The 23,959-nt window shown below is 34.5% G+C and overlaps 5 protein-coding genes and 1 non-coding gene across 6 annotated transcripts; 3 read left to right on the forward strand and 3 right to left on the reverse strand.

The window, feature by feature from the left end:
• The first annotated feature begins 334 nt into the window (after positions 1-334).
• On the forward strand, positions 335-2,383 carry LOC21409246 (F-box protein At2g26160). The gene is made up of 2 exons (XM_010114967.2): positions 335-938; positions 1,215-2,383. Exons 1-2 carry the CDS (start codon positions 448-450, stop codon positions 1,987-1,989), a joined length of 1,266 nt encoding a protein of 421 aa, XP_010113269.1. The 5' UTR covers positions 335-447; the 3' UTR covers positions 1,990-2,383.
• A 2,816-nt stretch (positions 2,384-5,199) lies between these two features.
• On the forward strand, positions 5,200-6,798 carry LOC21409247 (F-box protein SKIP23). The gene has a single exon (XM_010114968.2). It carries the CDS (start codon positions 5,272-5,274, stop codon positions 6,358-6,360), a length of 1,089 nt encoding a protein of 362 aa, XP_010113270.1. The 5' UTR covers positions 5,200-5,271; the 3' UTR covers positions 6,361-6,798.
• A 343-nt stretch (positions 6,799-7,141) lies between these two features.
• On the reverse strand, positions 7,142-9,620 carry LOC21409248 (UPF0548 protein At2g17695). The gene is made up of 5 exons (XM_024177100.1): positions 9,510-9,620; positions 9,166-9,247; positions 8,474-8,650; positions 8,193-8,391; positions 7,142-7,515 (listed from the first exon to the last, which is right to left on the reverse strand). Exons 2-5 carry the CDS (start codon positions 9,222-9,224, stop codon positions 7,327-7,329), a joined length of 624 nt encoding a protein of 207 aa, XP_024032868.1. The 5' UTR covers positions 9,225-9,247; positions 9,510-9,620; the 3' UTR covers positions 7,142-7,326.
• A 2,251-nt stretch (positions 9,621-11,871) lies between these two features.
• Positions 11,872-13,631, reverse strand: LOC21409249 (ganglioside-induced differentiation-associated protein 2). Its single transcript, XM_024177097.1, has 3 exons — positions 13,416-13,631; positions 13,048-13,312; positions 11,872-12,404 (listed from the first exon to the last, which is right to left on the reverse strand). The coding sequence occupies exons 1-3, from the start codon at positions 13,537-13,539 to the stop codon at positions 12,185-12,187; spliced, it is 609 nt and encodes a 202-aa protein (XP_024032865.1). The 5' UTR covers positions 13,540-13,631; the 3' UTR covers positions 11,872-12,184.
• A 3,281-nt stretch (positions 13,632-16,912) lies between these two features.
• Positions 16,913-17,063, forward strand: LOC112095329. Its single transcript, XR_002903780.1, has one exon. It is a non-coding gene; the product is annotated as a U4 spliceosomal RNA (small nuclear RNA).
• An 855-nt stretch (positions 17,064-17,918) lies between these two features.
• On the reverse strand, positions 17,919-21,204 carry LOC21409250 (thiol-disulfide oxidoreductase LTO1). Its single transcript, XM_010114971.2, has 6 exons — positions 20,729-21,204; positions 19,919-20,175; positions 19,693-19,805; positions 18,876-19,026; positions 18,308-18,445; positions 17,919-18,201 (listed from the first exon to the last, which is right to left on the reverse strand). Exons 1-6 carry the CDS (start codon positions 21,162-21,164, stop codon positions 18,109-18,111), a joined length of 1,188 nt encoding a protein of 395 aa, XP_010113273.1. The 5' UTR covers positions 21,165-21,204; the 3' UTR covers positions 17,919-18,108.
• Positions 21,205-23,959: the final 2,755 nt, after the last annotated feature.

Raw genomic sequence — 23,959 nt, forward strand, 5'->3', positions numbered from 1 at the left:
GTGAAATAAATGAGACCTAAATTTAGAAGATTGATTATTAAAATTAAAAATTTAAAGCGTAAATAATAAAATCACGACAAGCTCAGAGATAAATGTGTTAAAAACTCTAAAAAATAAAAATAAAAATAAAAATAAAAACAAAAACAAAATAAGAAGTTAAGAACCACGCGAGTCGTGGGTGAACAAAAATCTGCTTCTTTTAGCAGTTACTATAAAATATCTGCTTCTTCTTCCACATTGGTGGACTGTTCTGTTTGTCAGCAGCTTCGTACTTCACACCAAAAAAATAAATAATAAACAATAAGTAAGAGAGAGAGAAAAAATAAATAATAAACAATAAGTGAGAGAGAGAGAGAGAGAGAGAGAGAGAGAGAGAGAGAGAGAGACGTTGCTCTGCGACTGTTAAGCGTAGATGAAGCAGGGTCAAACAACCAAACCGAACCCAAAATGGTCCAAAACGACACCAAGAAATCAGAAAATGACAGAGACTGGTCCTCTCTCCCGGACGAGATCTGGTCGATGATCAGCACCCACCTGATCGGCCGCCCCCTCGACGTCCTCCGCGTCCGCAGCGTCTGCTCCTTCTTCCGCTCCCTCTTCCTTCTCCCCGCGCCGTCTTTTCTCTCCCCTCATCTTCCCGATCTCCCTCGCTTCTCCTTCGCCGTCCCCACTTTCTCCTCCTCCGCCCGCGCCTTCGTCTCCCGCACCACCCTCTTCCGCCTCGACCGCCCCTTCCAAGACGGCGCCGCCGGTTGGATCATCAAGATCCAACACCCCCTCCCCCTCCTCCGCTACCAGCACAATCCGAAATTCCGCCTCCTCGACCCACTCTCCTGCCACAGCATCAACGAACTCATCGCCTCCAATGGCGGCGCCGCCTCCGGATTCCATCTCAACGACTTTCGGTTGACCGAGTTGACCTCCTCTTACGCCCTCAGGTAAGTCAACAAACTCAAAACCTTCATCAATTTCCCCAATTTCTTCGAATTATAACCCTAATTCTGCGATCGACTGGAAATTATTGTTGATTGGAAATTAATCCTATCGTCGTTGACGACCAAGTCCTCGATTTCATTCAACGACGTAATGGTCCGTTGATGTTGCTGTTGCTCGGTTTATTGTCGTTTATCCGGTTCTTGTCGTTTCCGTTTTCTGGATCGTGTTTTGTTTTTCTTAAGTGGTTGTCGTTTTCTTGTTTCTTCTCAAATTCTCAGGTACGACGGCTTGTCCTCCCCCGTGCCCGGCGTAAACAAGCTGATAATCTCCACCAACTCCTCCTCCGCCATCTTCCTCATCTACGACAACGGAAAACTAGGCTTCGCCAACAATGGCGACGCCAACATAACGCTGATCGACGACAAAATCCTCGACTTCAACGACATTATCGTCCACAGAGACCAACCCTACGTCGTCGACCGCTGGGGCACCGTCTCATGGATCGACAAAACCTTAAAACTTATCCAATACTCACCGCCATTGTTCGGCGAGGGCCACCGGAAGCACCTCGTCGCCGGCGACCCCTTCCTCTTCATTGTCGACCGGTACCTCGACGAGAGCCCCGACGGGCACTATCCGTTGGAGGTTGGTGATCTAAGCTTCAACATCTTTCATCGACACCCTCTCCGGCGACGGAGATTCGACGAGTCGAGGCCGAGGCCGAGGACCGTGGGCTTCAAGGTGTACAGACTGGACGAGGAGTGGGGGAGGTGGGTGGAGGTGAAGAGCTTGGGAGAGAAGGCGTTTTTGCTGGCTTATGATTGTTGTTTTGCTGTTAGGGCAAAAGAGTACGTGGGGTTTAAGGAGAATTGCATTTACTTTACTCAGCAGTTTGACATGGACTTTGCGTTAAGAAGGTTGGGTCGTCTTGGTGGGTGTGTTTTCAGCATGGAAAATGAGACCATAGAGGAGCTCCCATGCACGCCTGGTTACTCCCAGCTGTTTTGGCCTCCACCGATCCCTACTCCCCTCTGTAGTACTGAACCTATGTGATGTGATGTGATGTGAGTACAACATTCGTCCAAGGATACTATAAGACACCACTCATTTTGTGAACATAGATCTCGCAGCTTGAGGCCTTTAGGTATGGGCCGCCTTCTATTAGTGGTAAAACACCGGCACTCATTTATTGAAAACATTACGGAGTCTATAGATATTTGTTTTGCTGAAAAAAACATGAGTATAATATTATAGAATATTACCGTGCTGGCAGGGAGTGAGGTGCATTTTCGTTTACTCTGCAATTGTTTAGATAAGTTCACTTAATGGGGCTCATTTATGGGACATGGTGTTATCTTCTTCTGAAGGTTTTTGTAATTGATACATCCGGAGTTTTCTGTGTTCTAGTTATATGTTTTATCAAAAACTAGTGTATATTTTTTGTGTGTGTGTGCATATGTATATATAAGCTTCTCTCTTTTCGATCAGGAAGTTTTTTTGTTCAGAATGTTGCCTTAAATGATCATGAAGTTTCTGATTTGTTGTTTGTCAACATTAGTGGGCAATAAGCAAATATACTTTTTTCAGCGAATATGATATGATGATGTTTGGGCGTTAATCTTACATAATAAGCATAATAATACATATGGTGTTGATTTCTGGTGTTATTGGTGTCAAAGTTTTTCTTCTTCTTCTTCTTTTTTTTTTTTTTTTTTTTTTTTTTTTTTTTTATTTCTTTCCTAATGAAAGAACTATAATTATAATTTCTGGTGATGGTTGTGTGTGTGTGTGTGTGTTTTTTTTTTTTTTTTGTCAAATGACCAGGATGTTGACGAATTTGGATAATAATCACTCCATGAAAAACTTTAACGCCTTATATATATCAATAAGAATATCAAATTATGCACACACTTTAAAAGGGGAAGAAAATTATATGAGTTTAGATATGATGTGTCTGAGCACCTTGATACACTGGCATTCTAGAAGATAAATATAAGCGCAAAGGTCGCTTTGATAGTGTTAAACTTCGCAAAATTTAGCTAGTTGGAATCTCTAATAAGTCGATAATTTGTTGGAAGAGCCTTAATAATTTAACAATCATTTATCTTTTAATTTTAATTTTACCTTTTAGATTATGCCAAATTATATATAGAGATCAAGTTTATATTTTGTACCTCCCTTGCAATGTTTGCCAAAATACTAAAACCCCTTTTTGTCCATTAATCACTACTAAAACCCTTTTTTATCCATTAATCACTACTAAAACCCCTTTATATCCATTATTACTTGATATAATATTGATAAAAAACGCAGGAGTTTGGGGGGTCCCATTCTCACCAAAAGGGCTTAGGCTGTTTCTATCATGAAGCTCTAATGTCCATGTCTTTTTTTATGATTATTTTAATTGTGATTTGAAATCTTTTGTCCTAATCGATTAAGGTGTGGATGGCGATTAGGGGAAAAAAAAAAAAATGGTGTACATGGCAAAAGGACAGGTTGAGCATTGGAGCCGAATGCTATGTGTGGTGAGCCTGAGATCAAAATGAGAGGGAGGAAAAAAAAAATGTCAAAATGGCATTGTTTTCAATTGGACCAGCTATACAACTAATTTTAGAATTTAAGTCGTCAATTACCAAAGATCGTTCAAGAACTGATTTATCAAACCAGACAAATTCAGGGGTATCCATGCAAAAGAACTTAAAAATTAAGAGTCTAAATGAAACTATTTAAAACATTCTTTATAAATTATAGCTTAGAAAATTTGAGGGGTAAAGTAATAAATTATATATCAAACTTAGGGATACAAATGAAATCTTTTAAAACATTCGGCATCAATTTGTAATTAGAAAGTTTTCAGGGGTAAAAAAAAGAGCAATTTTCTTTTTTTTCAAAAGAATTGGAGGAGTCGGTGTCCTTTCATATTTTCATGTATTTCATTTGACCATTGTTTCATGTTAAGTCGTTTTTCAATGATTGCCGTTTACTTAGTTGATGCCGTTTTCTTGCCATCGTCTTCTTTGGTGGTTGTCGTTGTTACTCGGATATTTTTTTTGTTATTGTCGTTTCTTATTTAGATAGATGTCGTTCACATGTTACTACTATCGTTGTCATTTTTTGTCGTTTCTTAATAGTGTCGGTTTTCGATGATCGTTCTTTTTTTTTTTTTTTCCTTTTTTGTTTTTGAGAATTTCGATGATCGTTCTTCACTATCGCCCAAAAAGAAAAAATAGTCGGAAGTATCATCCCATTTAATGGCTTGTCAGTAACAACTTCATACGGTCTTAAAAAAAGGTAAAGGAAAGGAAAATAAAAGAAAAGAAAAGAAGGGAAAAAAAAAACTCAAAAGTAGATAAAAAAAACAAAAAAGTCTGAGTTATCATCCCATTTAATGGCTTATGAGTAACAACTTCATAGGGTCTTAAAAAAAGGTAAAGGGAAGGGAAAAAAAAAAAAAAAAAAAAAGAAAAGAAGGGGAAAAAAAAACTCAAAAGTAGATTAAAAGAAAATAAAGTAAGCAGGGAGATCCGGAGATGGATTCCGCGTCTACGCGTAAAACCCACGCTATTGTAGATAATACACCCGAAACTTATCTTAATTATCCATTAATTAAATCATTGAAGTAAATTAAAATTTCCATTAAAAAAAGAAGTAATATTAAAATAAAAAAATATATATATCAAAAAACTAAATAAGGAAAAGCCTCTTCAAAAAAAAAATATTTAAATAAGGAAAGTCATTCTTTTCTCCTAATTAAACTCTCTCTCTCTTTCTCGGTTATTTTAGCAAAATTTTCTTTCTACAACATTTATTTATTTTTTGCTAAATTCTCTACAACGTTAAAATTTAAGACACACCTAAATCGTCATTCAAAAAAAAAAAAAACACCTAAATCGCCCAAACCACTCGTCTCCAAAATTAACACCTCTCTCTCTCTCTCTCTTCTTAGGCTCCGTTCACTTCGCTGATTCGAGTTTAGAATTCGAATTTTTCTACAGTAAAAAACTCTCACAAACAATCACATCTAACTTTTTTGCTACAGTAAAAAACTCTCACATAAAGTCACATATCAGCTCGAATTCTAAACTCAAATCAGCGAAGTGAACGAGGCCTTAATTACCACTCCTCAAAAAAAAAAAAAAAAGAAAAAAAAAGCCACCTCTCTCTCTTTCCTCTCTCTTTCCTTCCCCCCTCCTCAGATAGCCCATTAGTACTATATATAATATATATATATATATATATATATATGCTTGTCACAATTGGGCATCTCACGCATTCATATTCTTTTAATCAACAATTCTCAACCTTCAACTCAAACAAATTACAAAAGTGATAGCAATGAAGAAGGGGTGTGCAACAGTTGCATGGTCTGAGCTTCCAAAAGACTTGCTTGAAACCATCGCCAGACGTCTCCAAACCAAAACAGACATCACCCGTTTCCGCTCAGTGTGCAAGTCGTGGCGATCCTCAGTCCCTCCTTACCAAAGCCCCTTCCATTTCCCTCTTCTTCTTCCTTACTTTGGATCCTTTGACCAGCCCAACACTTTCTTGTCCCTCACGCAAACCACACTTTTGTATCTGCACAAATCTCCTTCTTCTTCATCTTCAACTTCAACTTCAACTTTAACTTCATGGGGTTGGTTGATTCGCCTCGGAGAATGCCTTGATCACGATCATCCTCTTCATCAACACTACCACCTCATAAACCCCTTCTCCCCTCTCCGAATCCGCCCTTTGCCGCGCACTTTCCCCAGGACTCTAGACTCGTCTGCTTTTCGTGTCTGTGAAGTGGCTAAAGCCTACTCTCTGCGCTTCTCCGACCGCAAGGTTTGCGACTACAAACTGGCTTTCTACCCGAACCCCAAATGCCCGTCTCTCTTGGTCGTTGCCTGTGGAACTTTGTGGCGCTTGAAACTCCTCGGCCATGATAATAAATGGAGGGTCGTTGATGACGCTCTCTCTCAGCTGAACTACGACGATGTCGTTCTCCATCGTGGGAAATTCTATGCCGTTGATGATTGCGGGAGAATCGTGCTTGTTGATCCTTCTTCTTTGGTGGTCAAAGAGTTTGTGCCTCGGATGAAAACTAGAGGAGGACACGAGATGAGACTGGCAACGTCAAGGAAAGGCCTTCTTTTGGTGGATAAATGCATAACTTGTTACAACAAGCTTGAATTTAGACTTTATAAGCTGGAAATGGAGCGCAAGAGATTGGTCGAGGTCAAAAGCTTGGATGATCATATATTGTTCTTGGGTCATGACTACTCTTTCTCCGTTTCCGCTAGCTACTTTGGCAGCAGATGTAAGGGGAACTGCATCGTTTTCGCTGATCCGGCTTTCAGGGTGTACAGCTTAGGTGATGGAAAGGTATCGCCAATAGAACAGCATCCGGAATACATTGCAATCTTTTACCCGCCCTCCGGGTGAGCAATGCCAATGTGTGTGGTTCTAACACCATCTTCAATGGGAAAATATTTTGTATTCCAACTCAGAATGCTAATTTAAATGCAACATATCTTATTACTCATAAATTTTTAAGCTCCATAAAGGGTTAAAGTTCGAATTTCTTTTCCTTTTTTTATTTTATTTTATTTATAACTTGGTGATCAACGTCAATGTGTATGGGTTCTTCTTACAAGGTCTCCACATTCTTCGGATGCAGTTTGTGGCTTACTAGATGACCCTTTTATTAGTACTTTTTCGGTTTGACTGTGAATGCCTTGATTGATCTGCAAAATGTACGGAAGTAATTCTAGTGATATTATGTGTTCACCGTTATAAAAATTTCTGATATGTTTCTATCATTCTGTGGAAGACTTTGCTGCAGTGAATGATACTGAAGTTATAAAAAAAAGTATCAAAGCACAAGAAAATCAGGCACACAATTATAAAAAAGCTGAGAAATAATAATCAATAACTGTTAGTAATTGAAGCACAAAATATATTTAAAATATTGCGCAATATTAGAACTACAATTCATACTTAATACTCACACCTAGTAGCTAGACTTGAATCGTTTCAAGAGTTAGATTTGGAAGTCATAAATTGAAAATCTTTATTCTTTCGAGCTCCCATCTACGCTTATTTTGAACAGAATCCAAGAGGTTTCTCTAGATTTTTGGTAATCATGTCTATTCATTGAGATAGTGATGATCCAACAGTTCTTTAGGAATTTCTGGACATAGCTTGACAAGGCATGCATGATTATGTTTTCTTTTATCTTCTTGGAATTGACTATGAATGCCCTTAATATTCGAAAAGTACAGATTATTAATACAAAAAGAAGTAATTCCAGTAGTATTATGTGTACACCATCATAAATTTACATATGTTTCTGTTGGAGAATTTGATGCAGTAAAAGATATTGCAGTTTTAGAAAAAAATTTATATGAACTAGGACTTGGAAGCATTCAGATGTTTTAGAACTGCGTTAGCAGATTGCTGGGCAAAATACTTTTGCCTGAGCAATACATATGGGTAGCCAACAAAGGACAGAACACTGGCAGGTTTGGAGAAGGACATTATCTCGTACCACACTTGGTTGTTCTCGTCAAGTCCAATTGAGAAACGTTCTTCCCCAGCCTGCTCGAAACCAAAATAAATTTCCTTCCAGTTTAGTACAAGTCCCAGCTAATCAAACTATGTTGTGTTTAAACAAAAACTTAGGTCTGGCAATTCTTAAAGACTAGATAGTCATAACAAGTAAGAAAGTATCATCGACGCAGGAAGTAAACAAAGAGATAATGTAGAGAAAGAAAGAGAGGGAAAGGAAAAGAAATTAGAATTTAGACAAAGAATAAGAACAGGAGGAAAAAGAATTCCCAATAACTCCTAAAATCATTAATTTTTCATCAAGGGGCTGAGTTGAAATGACTGTCTCTAGGCCTATTTATAGAGAAGAAAGATAATGAGAAAGGAGAACTAGACGAGTAGGAAAGTAAACTAACAAACAACAACGCTACCTGATTATCAGTAAAGGATAACTTGGTGAAATAGTTTTAGGAAACTTATGCAAACTCCAACAAATATTAGGAAACTAGGCTTAAAACTACTTTCAATTGTATTCCTAATATAAGTGTCTGATCTATTATTGCAATCTCCATCAATTACACTCCAACGTAGGTGCAAAAGTATAATGGTTTGATCCAATGAGGATTCGAATCAGCCTTCAGATCTAGAAGTAACTGAATGAAAAGTATAAAGCATAATACCATAGAAAATTTCAGAAAGTAAATTCAGCTAAGTGAAAAGGCACTAACCAGCAAGTGACCTTGAAGGGTACCACTTCCAAAACTAAAAGAGGGCGTAACCCGCTTACTTATTCTCTTCTCATCAACATACACAACCTTTAGGGGCAACATGACCCAAGGCAGAAACTCCTTTACACAAACACAAAACTTGGTCCCAACTTGAGTTGGAGTCTTCGGATGAACAAACGCCCAATTCAGTCCAAAATGCCTGCAAATACGGATTCATTCAAAAGATTACGATGTTTTGCTAAAGAATGCTCATAAACCAAGAAATCACATTAGTATCTCACCTCCAAGCCTGAAGAGCGCTCTTGCCCTTTTCGTAAGTGTCAACTCCAGAACCAACCAATACCCGTGTGTGGTTGAGGAAAAATCCATCTTGTGATAACCCCTTATCTTCTTTGAGGAAAGAAAAGGGCTTGGCACTAGCTCCTCTATGTTTAACATCATAGTTAAAAGTATCTGACCTGATTATTCATCCATAATAGGAGGCTCAAAACGAGAGAGAAAGTAAATGAGAAATGTTCCAATGTGCTAGTGCCACAACAGGAAATGGAAAAATGTACTCACACTCAATGCTAGTTCTTTTTTCTTCCAATTTTATATCTGACATATGATGAAATTTGTAGTTTGCCTCTTGAAATTCTAAAGTTTGTGTTCGTCTCACTATATAATATGTGAAATTTGATGAAATTTTTAGTTTTCTAGCTCCGCCCCTACTCACACTGTGAAGTTTCCATTGATAGTATAGTGCTCTCACAATTTACAACTATTATGTAAAACATACACAAAGAGTCCCACGGAACTAGGGAATGAGTTCATTTTATATACAATCAGAACACGACAGAAAATATTGGAAATCAAATCACAGAACTGAAAATTGAAAAACTCAATTTCAAATCAAATCTCTTATTGATTCTCTATGATCATAAATAAGTTACTAAGCATGAGCAAATATAAGTTGGGTCTAGTTATACTTTACCTTTCAATACAAGACTTCTGGTCTTTTGGAGATGGCCGAGCCCAGCTCAAGAACACCATCTTCTTCAGTTCTCCAAACAGTCCTGTAAAATAAAAGACACCTTTTAAGCCAAGAATCTCATAATTTTTTTTATGGGGTTTCACGAAATTTTCCCGTCTTTAAGGCAACGCAATCTAGTAAGTTTTTATAAGTCAGGAATGAAGTTAAGGAATACCCATCAATGAATTGCAGGTACTGCCATTTTTCATGAAAACAGCAAGCTAAAACAAAGTGAAAGACGCAAATTGAAAAATGAAAATAAAAATAATCTGATCTTTACAAAGAGGAAGATGAAATGAACATACCAAAAGTAACAGCCGAGAGGTTCAATTTTGAGTTTCGAATTTGTTAGTAATGAAGAGCCAGCCAAGTTTAGAACTTTAGAGAGGGAACAAGGGAAGAGAGAAATTGCTCACTCGTGCTAATGGACTTCTTTTTGATAAAATAGTAGGGCCCGCAAATATATCAATGCAGCTTGTGTTTCGGTCTTTGCGCAAAATTAAATGGTAACGTTTGACACGTAAGTCATTCAAATTTCATCAAAACGTCTCAAAATTATCCAATCTATTTGTGTGATAAAATTAGTTTTTGCATACTATTAGAAAAACGACGAAAAACAATACATGAGATGTATTCTGGTAAGCAGTTGGATAATTGAAGGGGGTGTATATTTGATGTTTTACCATACCAAGGCAAAAGAAATATAGTAAAGACCAAAACATGAATCATATACGAACCCTTCGTTTATCAGTTGACCATTCCCTAAAAAGTCACTGAATTGTCCGTTTTACGCTCATTGTACATGAGCGCCGTGATCTATTCCATAAAACTTCGGCCGTGTTTAGAATTAATCTCATTTTTATTTTTTACATTTTTTAGAAAGAAATAATGAAAACGTTTTCAAAACGACATTTGGCGTAATAAAGACAAAAAATAAAAATGAAAATAATTTTTTGATTTAGTGTAAAATGAGAGAAATTAAAAACGACTTTTAGTTGTTTTTCATTTTTTGTTTTTGTTTTCTCCTCTCTCGAGAAGAGAAAAAGAAAGAGAGACATTAATGAATTTTTTTATACCGAAAATAATCTCTTGATAAAACTACCAAACACATTTTTAAAAATGATATTTGTCTGAGATTGAAAACGTTTTCATTTTTATTTTCATACAAAAAATAAAATTATTTTGAAACGAGTTCCAAACGCACTCTTCATGTCGCAGATGTAATGGGATGATTAGTTTTGTCGCACCAACATGGAATGAGTGGTTTTAGGACGTTTTAAACTTGAGGGACCAAAATAAGATTTGGTGTGCAATTAAAGGATTATTTTTAGATTAATCCAAAAAAGAAACTTACTAAGATAAAGATCCCCTTTTTCAGTAATTTCCAACTTTTTATAGGGGAACTTTTTTTTTTTTTTTTAATAATATTGAAGCTCCATAAACTCCTCTCAAAACGAATTAAGCCTAAACCTTTAGGAAATCATTAATAACAAATACTATGTAATTATGTATGTATCTTTAAGTTTAAGTTTAAAAGTGAGATGTGATTTTTTTTCCCTCTGTGCAATAGTACAAGAAAACTTCTCTGCTTCAAGTTGTGTTTGTGGAAGGCCAAACTACATGAGCGCCTCAAGGTTTTTCTGTGGAAGGTGGCTAAAAACGCTTCACCGGTTAGAGACAATTTAAACCGTTGTTTCCTTGTTAGGGATCGAAATTGTCCTTGGTGTCATTGTGAACCCGAATCTGCATTACACTTGTTTTTTAAGTTGTGATTTTGCCTCTTCTCTGTGGTTTGGCTCGCATTTATCTTAGATAGCATCTGGAAGGCTCGAAATGAAATAATTTTAAGTGACTTATTCAAATATGGAGTGGCGGCTTTTCTCATGCAGATACAACAACAACAAGCTTTAATTTCAACTTAATTAGAGTCGGCTATATGATTTCACTTTTTCACACAACTATGTTCGAAATTAAACTTTCTTGAAGACTTAGATCTAGAATGTCATTTCTAACAACTTCAGTCCACGTAATTCTTGATCTACCCCTCCCTCTCCTAGTATTAGGTATAAGAATGTCCTTCTAAGTACAAACTGATACTTCTAACGGTCTACGTTGAACATGCCAGTACCACCTCAAGTGACTTTGCTCATGCAGATATGGTAAAAAAATTTTGATGCTGCTGTCTCAAGGAAAGGAGCATCTGCAGCTTCGGTGGCTAGAGATCGACGGACGTCCGTCGAGATATTCTTTAGTCTTCGGATATTTGGAAGCAAGTGTTCATCAGTAGAGGCTGTTGAAGGGTTGGCTTTATCAAGAGCGGTGAAACTTGCAGTGGAGAAAGGCGGGAACAAAGTTGTTTTTGAAGGAGATTGCCTCAAGATTATCAATGCATATGCAGCTGCTGGAGAGATTGAAGATCTGTCACGGGAAGCTGCTGACTTTATTAAGATTGTTAAGAATTTGTCTTGTGGCTTAATTGTTTGTTAGACAACATTTCTTTTGATGGCACTAGGGTCTCATCAGAGTTACAATTCTGTCTTTGGAGACCCTTATGTGTATATGATTTCTTTGTTAAAAAAAAAAAAAAAAAAAAAAAAAAAAAAAAAATTTATCATAATTTACCTTCACATATCTATTTACCCATTCAAAAAATAAATAAATTATATAAAAAAAATCACATTGAACATTCAATATCAGTTCCAAGTAAGCTTTTACTACTCTTTTCAAACACAAGCACATGACCTTACCCTATTGACCAAAAGAAAAACCAAAAGTGCACCCAAATCCTACCTTCTATATACAAATTTCCAAGTCCAAAAAAAAATTGGGAGCTAAAAACTGTATCTATCATCATGTCTGTAAACCATTCAAAGGCTCAACTCCAACAACCCAACAAAAAAACAAACTGATTTTTATGTTCATCGTTTTTTTTTTTTTTGGGGGGGGCGGGGGCGGATTTTTTATATTTTATTATATTTTCCTAGGAGATACACCTCATTGAGTACATAGAAACGGGGGAGTCTACCGCGGGTGCACCGTAGACTCTAGGGTGATCACTCTCCAAACCGTAATCCATCATCGGACGATGCTCCAAATCATCATCATGATCGTACACGAACTCAGGGATCTCTATCTCGTTTCTCCTCACGTGCTCCCACAGGTAGTCAAGCCTGCTCACGTACCTTAGCTTCCCATACAACCTACCACACACGATAGAAAAAAACCCCTTTGTCGTCAATTCCAAACCAAAGAAAAAAAATTGAATAAACAAAAACAAAACACCACTCACCGGCGCATTTCAGTCATGCCCTATTAAAACTGCTAAAATGCGCACCAAATTATTGTTCCCTTTAAATCCTTTCTTATACACTTTTTCAAAAACAAAAACTTTTTCAAAAACAAAAAGGGGATTGTACAAATTAACTGTTAAATCTTTGTATTTTTTAATTTTTACGTAATTTTATATAAATTTAATGAATAAAAAACTTAACCACTAATCCTCCGATTTTCATTCTCAACCAAAAAAAAAAAAAATTTCTCCAATTATCAAAAGAATAATAATTAATTCTAATTGTTACGAAAAGTTGAAGCTTGTTTAAGAAAAAGAAAATCAAGACTAACTCAGAAATTATTGAATTGAAAAAAAAAAAAAAAACTAAAGATAAACGTATCAAATTTTTAAAAATTCAAAAAAGTAAGCATAAGTATCAAAGGAAATAAAATTATTAATTATTTCCTTTGAAATATTCAAAGACTATGCTATTTCCCCACGAGATTTAAACAATAATCCTAATTAAGAATAAGATTATGAAAAGTAATTACAAATTATTCAGAATTTCTTACCCGCCGCTGAAGAGAAAACGGCCAAAAGTGGCGAGGAAGAGGCGAGATTGCAATCCAGGATGAACAAAATAAACTGCCTCGAGATTCTCCCTCACGCCGATCGGAATCGCGTCGTAGATCGCTCGCAGCGCCGAGATTCCTGGAAAGTTCTCGCTCCTCTGAACTCCGCTGTGCAAATACACCACCGAGAACGGCTTCTTCCCCAGCCTCGGGAAGATCTTCTCTTCCAGAAACTTCTTCAGAACTTCCACGCTCACCATCCGAGCTTCAAACCACCAAACGAAAACAAAATCTCTCAATCTCAGCCAAAATCCGAACAAAAAAAAAACCAAAATAAAAAATTGGAGATCAAAGTAATAGTGATTTACCAGGGAAGAATTTTCCGACGATGCGAAGAATCTTTCTTCCGCGTTTATCCTTGCCTTTGATCTTGAAAACTTCCAGCTTTTCGATGAGCTGTTCTTGTTCAGATTCAGAGATTTGCGAAGACATTTTCTTCTTTTTCTGTTTCTTGAATTCCAAGTTAAGAGAGAGAAAGCTGAATGGTTAGAGGGAGCGAGAAAGAGATTCGAGAATAAGAGGATATATGATTGGGGGAGAAATTATATAGGCTTTATTTGTTTAATTGATTTAATTTTAATTTATTGAAAATAGAAAGAGACAGAATAGTTGTTAGTAGTCAGAGATTTGTCATGGTATATTCTAAGGAATCTTCCATTTTCTGGATAGCGTAGACAGATCCTCTACTCTGTTACTCACGTGCATGGGAAGTTTCCTGTGGCCGCTTTGGGATTGTGATAAGATCAGATCTTGACCGCTCGTTCTTAGAATTTGATTCTTTCTTCTTCTTTTTTTAATTGAAGAATGCTTAGCTATTAGTGGTGATTATTACTGATTTTTAACAAATTAGAAAGGTTGACAGGTAATATTATTTGGAACTTGCTTCGTAATTAATTAGAAATTCCTATAATTTGCATATAAATTTATTATTGACATGTGGAATTTGTCACCTAATTAGTCTGTTTTGGAAGGTTAATTTAATATTGAAATGTAAAATTGGGTAAAAATTGTGTGATAATCAAAATTTCCTAAAATTAATATATAAATGTATAATTAGTTGAAAATAGTTTTTATTACTGTTGATATACAATTTGTCTCTTTTTTATTTGTTGATTTTTGTGGACCAGCCTCTGAATAAATTGCGATAATTATGAGGAAGTTTCTTTTTTTGGGACACGATAATTACAATAAATTTCTTGAGAGATAAAAATTAAAAAGTGTCCTAATGCGGCGAAATGTTTGGTCATAGTTGTCGATATTCTTATGGTACATACATCTTCGAGGAAAACAAAGAACTTTTTATTAAAAAGAAAATAGTTATAAAAGTGGATAAACGGGTGGATATAATTTGTAAGAATGGGCAGTTTATTGGATTATCTGGTATCTACATCTGTTGAAAAAATAAAAAATTTATTTTTAAGAGTGTAAGTCTGCACATTTATTTTTTATTTTTAATAAATATTTTTTTATTAGTGTAATTATATGATTAAAAGATTATGACTTAAAAATAAATGATAAAAATTTTAATTAATACATTTAAAAAAAATATTTATCAGGATTATCCATATATATTTTGTTGATTGGACCATACATAATTGGGCATCAATTGCCGACTTGATTTTTATTTTATTTATTTATTTATTTATTTTTCGCGAGTGTGTCCACTCATTTAATCACACACCAATTCACATATTTGTATTTAAATTAGGTTAGATTAGATTAAATTTTCAGTTATTTTCTTTTAAATTTTTTTGCTGCAAATTTAGTTTCTTTAATTATTATTTGCGCTATTTGGATGCAACACGCACCAAATTTCAAAAGATAAACTTAAAAATCCAACATAAAGAAACCTGGAAAAAAGTCCAACGTAAACCACGAAAATACACTCATCTTGCCCACAAATGTTTGTAAATGATTTGTGTAAGATATTTCTATGGAAACATTAAACTAAAAACAAAATGGTATGTATACATGGCATTGTCGTGCACCATAATTTTACGTTATGAAAATCCATAGATTTTTTTTTTAAAGGAAGAACATATTCTAATGGATAAAGATGCAATAAACCACCTATTCACACTCACAAAGATATCGATTACAAGAAAACATTGCACTTGATAGATAATTAGTTCCACAGATAAACTCATACGAAATGCTCAAAAGAATTTTTAGGCTTCACAAATACACCTAAAAGGGGCATTAAAAATCGATCATATAACTAGAGAGGCAAACGACAGTGCTAATGATCCATTATGGATTTCACGTATCACCTTTAGATATCTCAATCTTCAAACTCATATAGAACGATAATTCAATATGTTGACGGTAAAAATTCATTAATTCGGAATTTACCTCACTACATATTATTCATATGCAGAATGAATAATAATGATTGCAAGAAAAATAAAAGAAGACGTGAAATTTATAAAAATTTGACTGATGTAATGTCTACGTCCTGAAATTCTCTGAGAGTGTAAAATATTATGTAAAAACTAAATGAGGAGGGTTTCTCTAGATAACCCTCTTGGTATTTATATTTATATCAACTAATGATAGTTGCTTCTCCTTAGATTCATGAGATTCTTAGTGGGTCTTAGAGTTATCTCTCTCGTGATCATTCTCCGTTACATAAGCATATTTTTTTAGTTGTCGTTGTTTCTCTCTTATTTGGCTAATTAGGCATCAAAGTCGTGGCTGTAAGTTCCCTCGACTACGGTGCTACACAACTCTTGACTTTTTATCTCTAACACGATATCGATCTGTCTCTTTTTTTACCTGGTGACACACATTACCACGTTTAAATTCACAAATCATGCAAGTTTGTGGTCAAGTTTTTAGAGTTAGAAGCTGAATAACGCATCAAGAAGTGAAGTGGTGTCAAAACTCAAAACATCCATCTATCACTTATTTATTTATTTTTTTTTTTTTTTTGCACCTTACTTTGCGCTCCTCTCTTTAAGAAATATAAAACATAGTAACTAAAATGGGTCATGGGAAATGACCCAGGTCCATGCCCAAAAATGGGCAATTGGGCACACGTTGGAGCCACACAAGCGTAAAGTGTTGAACTTGATGACAATCCCAAGAAGAACAAAGCCAGTAAGTCCAGGGACATTATTTGTGACGCATCAACACCTAGTTGAGAAGGAAAATAGATAAAAATATGCAAGAGTTGTGAAACTAAATACTCGATAATAACGAATAAAAAAATCTCATTATATATTCAGGATGAAGTGTTTTTGCTCACAAAACGATTTATTAGACATTTGTAAATCATTGTTTTTTTTTTAAGAGAAGTATTTATTTTTACTTTTGTTTTTTTCTTTTTTTTTTTGTGGTAAGTTGCATAGTAAGACTAATTCCAAGCGAATTTTAATGGCTGTCAAATAGAATTAGATAGTTCTTTTTTTTCTGCTAATGAAACAAATCAGATAGTTTAAAACATCATTTAGCAATATCAGTTATAGTCTAGGCTCTAGCAATATATCTCATTAAGGGCCGTTCAGTTCGCTGATTCAAGTTTTTAATTCGAGTTGAGATGTAACTTTATGTGAGAATTTTTTACTGTAGCAAAAAAGTTAGATGTGATTAATTTTGAGAGCTTTTTACTGTAGTAAAATTCGAATTCTAAACTCGAATCGGTGAAATAAACGAGGTTTAAGATTCTAAAGACAAAATTGGGTAGAAAGAAGAATAGTATAAGTAATGTATTTGGGAAAAATAAAATAGTCCCACATCGAAAAAGCAGCGAAACATGAGCAGACAAAGTAGGTTATAAAACAATTGAGAAACGGAGGAGAGAAGCATCTTTGCGCTTGGGGCAATGACGCAGCTAGTGAGGTTATAACCGAGGCGCGTCTATTGCTGGTTGAAAACTATTTCCAAACCCCCTCTTGGGCCTGGGTTTGGCCCAGGCCCTTGAGAATTTCTGGAAGGGCTCCCTTCGGGGTAAAGCCCTACAATACTCGGTCTAAATTTTTTTTTATTTTAAATGAAAAATTATCCTAAATTTAGGATAAAAAAAATTAACTAATTTAACAAGTGCAAATTGGGATTAGCTTGTGGATTAATAGTGAAGTTATTAGTATGATTTTGTATTTTTGTTTTTAATTTTTGCTTTTTCTATAGGATCTTAATTGTTTTTCTAAACAAGCCTACACACTTTTTGGCAGATTGGCTTAATTGAGACATAAGTTATTTTTGTGGAGTGTTTAGTTTAAGTCTCGTTTTTATCAATTCAAATTTTTAACTTTAATTTTATTATAGTTAAAAATTATCATAAAAAGTTAAAAATTAATTTTATTATAATTAATTTTTTTTATAAAAAGTCATTTCTAATTTTTTTTTATTATAATTAAAAATTAACATAAAGTCACATCTTAATTTAAATTAACTAATTTAACAAGTGCAAATTGGGATTAGCTTGTGAATTAATAGTTAAGTTATTAGTTTTTAGTGTGATTTTGTATTTTTGTTTTTGATTTTTGCTTTTTCTATAGGATCTTGATTGTTTTTCGAAACAAGCCTACACACTTTTTGGCAGATTGGCTTAAATGTCTATAAGCTATTTTTGTGGGTGTTAAGTTTAGGTTGTTCATTTTATCAATTTAAATTTTTAACTTATTATAGTTAAAAATTCTTATAAAAAATTAAAAATTAATTTTATTATAATTAAAAGTTTTCGTAAAAAATCATTTCTAACTTTTTTTAGTACGGTTAATAACCCACATAAAATTACATCTCAATTCGAATTAAAAATTTTAATTAAAAAACTGAACGATGACTAACAAAAAAATTCTTTATTCGCATAATTCTTACTAGGAATATCACTCCATTATTAGGAATATCAAAAACATGTTTCATTCACCGTTAATTTGTATACCCCACTATTCTACAACTTCTCTTGACCACTAAAAAAAATAGTTACAAAATTTAAATAAATTAAGGTATCTAAATCAGGAGAAAGTTGTCAACAATCTATACACGTAAAAAATCCCTATTTCATTGGACAACCTCCGTTGACTGAGTAACTTCATCAGATGTAAAACCAGATGACTCTGCAAGCTCCGAAAACTTTAATTCTCCACTCTTTTTCTGCAAGAAATGGCAAAGCTTCTATTAGGATTAATTGAAATTTAAAGAAAAGAGCTAAAAATAAAAATTGCAGAGGTCTAATTGCTATAATTTTAGCATGACCCACCTCCCCTTTAATCACCCATGTTGGAAAACCTTCGATTCCAACGTCTAAACATTCCTTCTCCATTTTTGTTCCTTTACTGAATCCATTAGGGAAGCATTCCACATAATTTAACAGCTTTGCTGCCTCTTGTCCAAACTTCTGTTACATTTATAACATATCTGTTAAAAGAGTGATTTTTTTTTTCTCTCTCTAAACTAAATGAGCATCAGAAACAATTGGTGAAAATTCTTGGGGCCTTAGTATGTCGGACATGCGATTAAGCAACTATTTAAACCCAAGAAATTTTGTCCTGCCGCGAAATATAATATAACAAGCTAACACAAACAGTGAATGTTCATCATAGCCCATGCAGAAAAGAAAGGTCCTATTTTAGTTTGGTGTATATCACGCAGAGCATGGGAGCCGCCCTTAGAGCGTTTTGCCAAGGCGCAGACAGGACTGGCTAAAATAAGAACAAACATATGAGATAACATCTGTAATAATATTAGAATGACACTAAATCTGTGAACATCAGAGAAAACAATCTAAGCGTTGATCAACTTGTAACACAACTTAAAGAAAAAAGTACCTCTTTTTGTTCCACGCAGTGTGAACACCAGAATGCCCCATACATTTTAGCACCTATGGTATTCAGATGCTTTGCAAGAGAAAGAGCATAAGGACTTGATGGTGTTGTTATCTCAGTTGTAAAATACGGAAGGTTAACATCATCCATGTTTCTGCCAAAAAAAAAATAAAAGCAGGGAAAATGTCATCAAAGTTTTTCTCAAGGTCAAGGGTGTAGCATCATATTAGATTAGGATATAAAAATATTAAAGAGCTCCTCAGCAACCAAGATGAAATTTGGAATGTTAATAATTTTTCTTTTTCATTTTTTCTTTTTGATAAAATGTTCATTTCTGAACATAATCCAACTAAAGTTATGAGTCACAATCAAACGATGGATAAGCCTCAACAAAGGTTTTAGGAGCTGTAATTAACTCGAGCTGTTTGAGACCTATACAATATGTTAAAAAAATGAGAATGTATAATAAACCTAGAATCTAGCTTAACTTCACGAAATGACAGTGAAAGGCTACAGCATCAAATCCAGTCATACTTTGCAAATTGTCCCTGCACGGAATTTTGACATTATTTATTGTTGATGTGTTTTGGCCGACAATAACTTTGCTTATCCATGTTGTATGCTGTTTTTGCTACCTCTAAACAACTACTGATGAATAAAGACATGAATGTGATTCCATATGCAAAAATTGAAAACCAGTTTTGCTGGAGAGAAAAAGACAAAGGTGTGGATGTCAAAACAAAAAGATAGATGTCAACAAGAAGAAACACTATATGATGCACAGGTCGAAAAGCAAAGGTCGGTGAAAAAGACGAATCACCTAGGGGGCACAGGTCGAAAAGCACTATACGATGAGTTTAGAGTAAGAACCACCAAGCTGGCTATACATAGCTGTAAGCTGACCTCCTTTTGAACATTTTGCAATCCGAAATCCTATAACGCAAGCCCCAAGAACAATTCCCAGTCATTCTCATTTCAAAACAAACGGTTTGTTAAGTAGCGTATTAAAATAAAGCAAAAAAATTAACAAATAATTAGAATATCACCTTTAAAGTGATGAGAAATAAGCTGAAGGATAGCAGAACTGATAAGAGACAGTAGGAGCAAGATGTTCCTGAAAACTTGGTGGTTAGAATGTAGAGGAAGTAGGCACTGGCAGCTGCCATTGAAGTGGTACTCCAAAGTAGAATTTGACGACCATCGGATTCAACCAATCCAAAAGGCAAGCTTTTTCGGGTCAACTGTACACCAAGTGCCGCAACCAGACCATATGAAATCATTCCAATCAATGGAAGAGGAACACCTGGCCAAAAATGGCAAAAGGGCTTTCAATAGAAACCTTTTCTCAAACAAATTTTCCAACAAAGTAAATACAAAAAGCCATAAAGGCGTTTCCTTGATTCATTTACGAGTACAATTAGATCAATGGAAGAGAAAAACCAAGTAAAAAGAGGCAAAACGGCTTTCGTAGAAACCTTTTGTCAAACAAATTTCCTACAAAGTAAGTTCTTTCGCAGCCTAAAAGCCACAAAGGCGTTTCCTTTCCTTCATTCATATTGTTTCAATTTCGATTTCAATTTTTATTTTTGTAGTATCCTTCATCATTTTAAGAGGAATACCTCGCAAAAAAAGGCAAAAGTGCTTTCACAGAAACATTTTATCAAACACATTTAGTACGATGTAATTTCTTTGTAGTTTACATTCACAACAGCATTTCCTTTCCATAACTCATACACGAATCGAATCAGATCAATCATTCCAACTTCAGTTTCCAATCTCAATTTTCAATTTTCTCATCAGAAACCAAGCAACGAAATTGAACGCGAAAAAAAAAATGGAAGACGAAAGAGAATTACCGAAAACGACGGCGTAATCGCTGTCGAGAACATCGCCGCAAGTTCCGCCGCCGATAGGGCAAAAGGCGGCCGAATTTGTGAGCTTGAGGTATGTCAGATATGTCGTCTCCAGAAACCCGATTCCTCCGAGCCCCGCGCACAACCTATACGCCCAGTCTCCCGGAGAAGACAACGGCGACGGTGGCGGCGGCGGAGGTGTCGAAGACGACGTCGTTTTAGGTTCCGAATCCGCGTTTTGAGTTGGGTCGGAGGAGGAGCATCTGATCGGAGGAGGAAAAAGAAGCCTTTTCCGATCAAGAAGTGGAAGTGTAGGAGAAGAAGAAGAAGGAAAATATTTCTTCTTGAGAATGGAGAATGTCGAGAGAGAGTGAAGAAGAAGAAGAGACTTCCGACATGATAATGGAGGAGGAGTAGAAAGGCTGGCCAAGCTCGCCATTGTCTCCTCAATCTGGAGCTTCTTCTTCTTCTCCTGCAACTCTCACTTTCTTCGGTTCTCAGGCCACCCACAGTTGCCAATTTGGTTTTCATGGGCCTTGCTGAAGCCCATGTTTAGGCCTTTTGTTTCGGGCCCAAACGATAAACGACAACTAATATCAGATTCATTTTTATTTTTATTTTTTTTATAAGGGGTGGGAGAAATGGTACCACTTTTAAGTGGAGCTACTTAAACGTCAACCTATAGTGGGATGGAGGGACTTATAATTAATTAGGCTGCTCTCGTTCATCTTTTTTCATTTTGATAATAAATATATATTTTTATTTTTTTTTTCATAAAATCACAGAAACATGACATAAAATTCAAGTAGATAGGGGTGTGCAACACACCATTCAAACCAAATCAAACAAAAAAAATTGGTTTGGTTCGGTTTAATTTGGGGTTTTACTCTTAAAAAAACCAAACTAAACAAAACTAAACCAATTTTTATTTATATTCTTAAACTGATATGTATTTCGTATATCTATAACATATTTATATTTAAAAAAACTATTTTGTTCTAAAATTAAATGATCATAATTCTAAAAGTTTCTATCATAATCTATATATACAGTACTAATATTATTTCCGCAGTCTACCCTCAAGCTCTCTTCACTCCTCTCCTCTCATTCTTCATGATTGTGATTATCTTTAAAGTCTTGTTTCTTTGTTAACGTGAATATAGCCTATGTAATAATATTTGTCTATGATTTGCCTATATTTGTTTTATTTCATATATTTAAAAAAGCTTAACATCATATTTAATTATAAATCACAACTAATATTATATAAATATATATATAATTTAATTGCTTTGACTTCATTTTATTTTTAAAAGAAAGAGAGAAAAAGATAAAAGAGCACACAAAGTTATGGTTGAGACTTACTAGAAGTTGTAAAATATTAGTTTAAAACCAATTAGAAAAACCAAATTAAACCAATTACTATTAGTTTGGTTTGGATTCTATTAGGTTCCTTAATTGGTTTGGTTTGATTTGAAAATCTCTAAACTAATTTATAATTGATTTGATTTGTATTTTACCTCAAATAAACGGGTTGGTTAGCTAATAAAAATAATGTCAAACGAATAAAAAGGTGACGACAACAACAAAGGCGAAATGACTAACGTAAACGACAATAAGTATGAAACGACATCAACGGGACCAAAAACATGCGACGATAAAGAGAAGCGAAGACAACGGGTAAACTTCATGAATCACGAAAATGAAATAAGAAAGGCATCTATCGAATCAGAGACAACAAGAACAAGATATGAAAAACGACATTATCCGTGTAATCAAACAATAACAAGAAAGACGTCGTCAACTAATTACAATCATATTCCAATACGATTAGACGACTTCAAACGTTAAGCGAGACCAGCAGTAACAATTAACAATTAACTCAAAACAACATCAATCAGAAAAAAACGAATTAACGACATCAATTGACAGTAAAATAAAAAAAAACATCAATTAGATAACGACAAACAACAAATTCAAATGATGTCAAATGAAAAAACGACAAAAATTTGACGATGAAAGTTACGAAGGTAAACAACAAAACGAATAAAAGTCATCAACTAAAAAAACATATTCTGATATCTGAAATTAGTTATAAAAATTAAAACGAAAAAATACAGTAAATAAAAAGCAACATCAACCACAAAACGACATCAAATATTAACTACATGATCCAGAGTAGACGACATTGAGAGAAAAATAAAACATCCAAAATATGAAAATTTACATTTGCAAGGTAAATAACAACAGCAACAAAAACGACATGGTCTAGAACAATATTCTGACACACTGCATACCATGTGAACCACAGAAACCATAAAAAACTACAAACGACAATAATTTAAAACGACACGTTCCAAACGACATTTATTACAATAAACAAGAAGCGACATCTACCAGAAAATTCTGTACTACGTTTGGCTGGAAACATCTTCTTTTAAAAAAAAAAAAAAAAAAGAAATTATAAGAAACTTATGTGCTATATTTCTTTGCCAAGAACGAGAAGAAGTCTTTTTCTTTTTCCAAAGATTACAAGACATAGACGTTAGAGACAGGAGAACCACTAACTAAGAAGAATCCAATCAAGAACAGAATGCTTTATTGGCCACTGACCCACTACTACTACTACTAATATCACAGTCTTATCCCGTTTTAAATGAATGAGAGAAAAAATAAAGGAAACAAGAAGAAAAAAAGTTACAATAAATAAATAAGTGAGAATTTTTTATTATAATAAAAAAATTAAATGTAATTATTTTTAAAAATTTTTTACTGTAATAATATTTAAATTTTAAATTTAAATCGATAAAATAAATGAAATTTAAGTATATATCGTCAGAGAAAAAAAAAAGCATATATGGGCAGAGAAAAAAATAAATAAATAAACAATCATGGACAAAACCTTATACACCAAGAAAAGAAGATATCTTTGTTTCGAGTTATGACCACAGCCGCAATAATTTATTCCTTCGTCTTGTACTGTTTAGTCTTTTTTCTTCAACTTTCCGTTCTGTCTCTTCACTTCAAACTTCATCACTAAATTTTATTTGTTGGTATATTTGGATAATCATTAATGTAGCTAATATGTTGAAATGAAGATTCAGAAATGGAAAATTGAAGAAGAAGACTTTCCGAAGTGCACCATCCTTGTCCTCAAGGCTTGCGGATTAGATTTTTGGTTTAGAGGAGTTTATATATATATAAAATATAGAAGTGCCCATTTCTTGTTTATCA

The sequence above is a fragment of the Morus notabilis genome, unplaced genomic scaffold (genome assembly GCF_000414095.1).
Source record: "Morus notabilis unplaced genomic scaffold, ASM41409v2 Scaffold384, whole genome shotgun sequence".
NCBI lineage: Eukaryota > Viridiplantae > Streptophyta > Magnoliopsida > Rosales > Moraceae > Morus > Morus notabilis.